The sequence below is a fragment of the Branchiostoma belcheri genome, unplaced genomic scaffold (assembly GCF_001625305.1).
Source record: "Branchiostoma belcheri isolate BF01 breed outbred unplaced genomic scaffold, Haploidv18h27 scaffold176, whole genome shotgun sequence".
Lineage (NCBI taxonomy): Eukaryota > Metazoa > Chordata > Leptocardii > Amphioxiformes > Branchiostomatidae > Branchiostoma > Branchiostoma belcheri.
In genome coordinates, this window is record NW_017803224.1 from 448,715 (window position 1) to 453,255 (window position 4,541).

The 4,541-nt window shown below is 39.1% G+C and overlaps 1 protein-coding gene across 6 annotated transcripts in view; it reads right to left on the reverse strand.

Moving 5' to 3' along the window:
• Positions 1-946: 946 nt before the first annotated feature.
• LOC109467146 (pleckstrin homology-like domain family B member 2) overlaps positions 947-4,541 on the reverse strand; it is a 41,702-nt gene continuing 38,107 nt past the window's right edge. For all 6 annotated transcript variants that reach the window (XM_019765082.1, XM_019765081.1, XM_019765085.1 and 3 more), the window contains one exon: positions 947-3,336. In XM_019765082.1, coding sequence (XP_019620641.1) covers positions 2,893-3,336 — 444 coding nt within the window. In that variant the 3' untranslated portion in view covers positions 947-2,892. The remainder of the gene's footprint in view (positions 3,337-4,541) is intronic.

Consider the following 4,541-nt stretch of genomic DNA (forward strand, 5'->3'; position numbering starts at 1 on the left):
CAATAGATTTTGAACATTTATTTAACAAAATTGCATTGTTACATTGAAAAACTTTAACTAGGAAGAAAAGGACTTTCTTAAACCATTGGGGCCAAAATATGTCTTTCATTGAGCATTTTGCAGTTGATTTAGAACCCCCCCCCCAATTTTTTTTTTTTTTTTTGCAAATCAGACAAAAAATGGACAGGGCGAATCCGAGAAACAAATTAAATTGGTGTGGCCTAATGCAATTTCATGGTGGTGGAACTGGATTTTCAAAATCAATTTTTTGGTCATTCTTTTAATTAATATGTAGTAAGTTGAATCAGCCATACCAGAGACCCATGAGGAAAAATGTGGAAAACAGGTACTTGTTTTGTCTCGTAGGCTGGTTCTAGCTATTTATGGGTGGTATCACAAATATAAAGAGACGCTTCACGTAGCTTGTTTTTTTGGGGGCTGTTTCAAGTGTGAAATGATGACAAAAATGTGCTAAGAAATGGCAGTAAACGTCAATATCTGACAGATTTTCTCATCCAGAATATTTGCTGCCTTGAAATTGCAATGGATGCCTTTAGCTGGACCCTAAGATAGTACCAATACTTTTGAAGGAATTATTGAAAGAAAATATGATGTTCTTTTTCACTACATTTTTTAAAAACATTAACTTCGAAAGCGAGTTTGTCTGTCTACCTGTCTACAGCCGAAGACCGTTTGGTTATTTATTGCTACAGTTGTTGATACGATGTTCATCAGCATAGTTTGATAATACAAATATACCAATCCTGGCTGTACAACACAATTAGCATTTCAACCAATGACAGCATGGCAATTAGTGGCTTGACCAATGAGAGTCTCTGCATGTGTTCCCATTCACTTTACAAGACTGGGAGCCTTTTGAGGAACCCACAGAAGCCATACAATACAAAACTATTGTTCGAACAAAGCGTTTCAGTACACCAGAACATCCCTTTGTGATTTTATTAGTTGATTTAGTTGATGTCATGTCAAATTGTACAATTGCATAAGCCTTATAATAATGAATGGTAAATAATTCCTTTTTACAAAGCCCACTACAAAGTCACAGTGTACAGTGCTCAGCGGTAGGATATATAATATGTATAATATGCGTACGTATATATGGCAAGAGTGAGCTCCGGACACGCAACCGCCACCTTCGATGCACTAACATTTCACCACTTCGCTCATATCTGTTCCAAAAAGAAACAAACTCCTATCATTCAGGTGAAATCAACCTTTTCTTCTAGTTTTAACTCCTGTTCAACCTTCCAAGAAAAAGATACTTCGTGTACACTCCCTTTCACAAATACCCTCATAGAGTTCACATGTCCAGTCCACTGGAAACTGTTCCCAGTGAGCACTAAATAAAGCTTGCGAAGGTAAGCTATAATATGTGCATTAAAATAATTCTTGATAAAAAACATAAAAGTGCCTTTCGACTGTAGAACATACATACACATGTACTGTGTGGAAGCATCATTACATATTTATGACAGAAAACCTGTTTGAATTTCAAACGCTTTTGGGCACGAGAGGCAGTATACACATGAAAATCATTCTAGCAATGGTTATTGTTATGCATTTTGGGTCAAAAATAGTTCAAAACCAGCACCACATGATTTTCCCTACTGTTAGAGCTTTAGCACTGAGTTATTGCAACAGAGGCACCATTCAAAAAAGTCTTCTTTTACAAAATGTAACGTTTCTTATCTACTATCATGGCACGACGTATGGTTAAGAACGCAATACAAACATACAGGTGGTAGCTTATAGAGAAAGAGGCAGTTCTGACTGTATAAAAATATTACTTAAACTTGTCTATTAGTTCAGGTGATAAATAACATTAGTATTGTTTGTATTTTCGAGTCATTAGTTTTTTTTTTTTGTAGATACACGTACAATACACAAATACAACTTATTACAATTGTACTGGCATTTAATGGTATGAGTCTATATGACAACGGTAACAAGCACTGAAATACTCTTTGTAAATAACTACCTTTAAAAACAGTGACTTAAACGTGATAAAAAGCAATTCCTATATTCATACGACTAAAAAATACTAAACGACCAATTCTTTCGTGAAACTAAAATCAGGTGACGAACACCAAATAGTATCATTGCACAGAACATGTAAAAACATCATCAAAAATCCCCCTTTTTTTGCAGGGAGACGCTTGGAGAAATATCTAGAAAAAGTAACATGTACTTCAACCATGTCACTGTATTTTGTTGTAGTTGTTGGAAGTTTATATAGAATAGTAAAATATCTTTTCTTTGAAAGAATTTGTGTTTGTCAAGACCTATTCTTTGTCTTGTAATGCTACAAAGACTGTATTTTTTTTTCTGGCACATTGCGAGTCCCACCGTCACCAACGCACAGATGAAATGTTTGTTAAAAAGGCTAGCAGCACACCTTAGATATACAAGCCCCCCTGTACAATAGTTCCTTCCTGTACAGCTTTACTTCCAGCCACCTCTACTCCTTCAATTTCAACAGCATACAGTGCTATTATGCATCGCTCAACAAGCAGACATACCCTTATTCCATACCTTGCATCTATGAGCTGTTACTTTCATTCAAGCTCAAACTCAGATGTAGCTTTCTTCTCCGTCGATATTAACAAGAAGTGAATGTCCTCCTGCGTAACCCTGTACCGTAAGAAAACCTTAAGAATTTTTGCAGTCAACTTCTTTGTAACTGTTGTATCAAGAAGCTTACTCCAACTTCTTTACAACAAGTGTTGATATTAAGCCTCGTAAAAGTCGCTCTACATGAAAATTGAAGTTGGAACAGTTTTGGAAAAGATGGCACAACTTATAAAAATGAGTGATTTGAGCTACAACCTGGTGATATAAAAGTGAACGAGGGTGTCTAGGGTGATATTACGCTCACTTAGTAAACGTGAGGTAGCCCTCCGCACCGGTTACTATCACGTCGATCCATATTCTCATGGCTTCAGCCGACGGTGCCACCAGGTAGTACACTCTGTGAGTCGTCTTCAGACAGAACGTCAGCGTACGGTTGGGACTCTTGAACGGGCACAGGTGGTCGATGTAAACGTCCTGTATCGTCTTGAAGCTCATGCCCCCCTTGGCGCGCCTCTCGTGCCGGTCGGGGTAGTACATGAACGTCTGAGAAGTGCGGTCGAAGACGAACCACCTCTTGCGCCAGGTCTTGATGCGTCCGCCCATCTTGACCAGGAAGCCTCGGCAGCTGGTCTTGGTGACGGCGACGTGCGGACAGAGGTCCAGGCTGTGGCCGCCGGACTCAATGTGCGTGCGGAGATCGAAGTCTTTGCTCGTCTGCGGAAGGTACCGCGTCATGGGTCGTGACTGGACGGACGGAAAAAAAAGGTTTTCGTACAAATAAGTGCACGGTGAGAATGCGGGAACGGTTTCTGTCTAGGTCACAAAGTCAGAAACAAGAAGAGACAGGCAGTGGCAACAGAAGAGAGGGTAACGCCACACCAATTTAATTTGTTGGTTCTCGGATTTTTTCAGAAAAAAATTTGAAGCGACAGGGCGAAAAAAAAACAGGTCTAGGCATCCTATTATAGCCCCAAATGCTACGATAGGAGCCATGAAGTCAACACAAAAGGCTGGGTTAACATTTTAACAATGAAGTTTGAACTTTTAATCAAACCACTGCATTGATTGATGGAAAAACTGTAACACCTATAGGAAGAAAAAGACTTTCCTCAACTGCTGGGGGCAAGATATGAGCATTTTTGACTTGATTCAGAACAAGAATTTTTTTTTTTTTTAAATCAGACAAAAATGAAGAAGCGTATCTGAGAACCAACAAATTAGATTGGAGTGGCCTAAAAGGAAGAAATCAAGAACACAAAGCAGTCGTGGTGCTCTCAACTAAACACTGCTGCTTTCCTTCAAGTAACTAAGAAGTAAACAGCAGCAATGTCTACTTGTGCACCCTGTAGCCGTCGTATCTATGTAATAAAACTGTACCCAGTTGTCCCAATCATCGTCATACATGAATCCACTGGGGAGGGTTTGAGCTTTCAGGGGAAGCCTGGTTTGCAGTTTGCGCTAGAAGGAAGCCAGGAAACAAGCACGTGAGTCTTGTTTAAAGGCACAGGAAGACGTGTAAATAAGGATGAGAGAAGCAAACACTAAGAAGCGAAAGCAACAAAATACAATGTATGTACAGTGTGAGTTAGAGCTGTGTACCGGTACGCAGTACCGATACTGTACCGGAAAAATTGATTAGGTACAGGTCCAAAATACCTACTCCCTCAGTACCGGTACTGTACCTAAACAATTTCACACCAATTTTATGCCTATTTGTGACCTCAAATGTGTATAAAGGTGGTTAACAATGGGTCCCTGTGTAAGGACAGCGTGTTCATGAAAACAAAACACTTAGTTTTGCCTATATTTTATCTGAGCATTCGCCATAAACAAAGAATAAACCTTAACTATCAAGTTTATTTATGTTTTTTTTGTTATTGAAGGAGTTCAGAAGACCATATAAATTGGTCGAATTGTTCAGGTACAGGTTCAGGTCCGGACCTGTACCT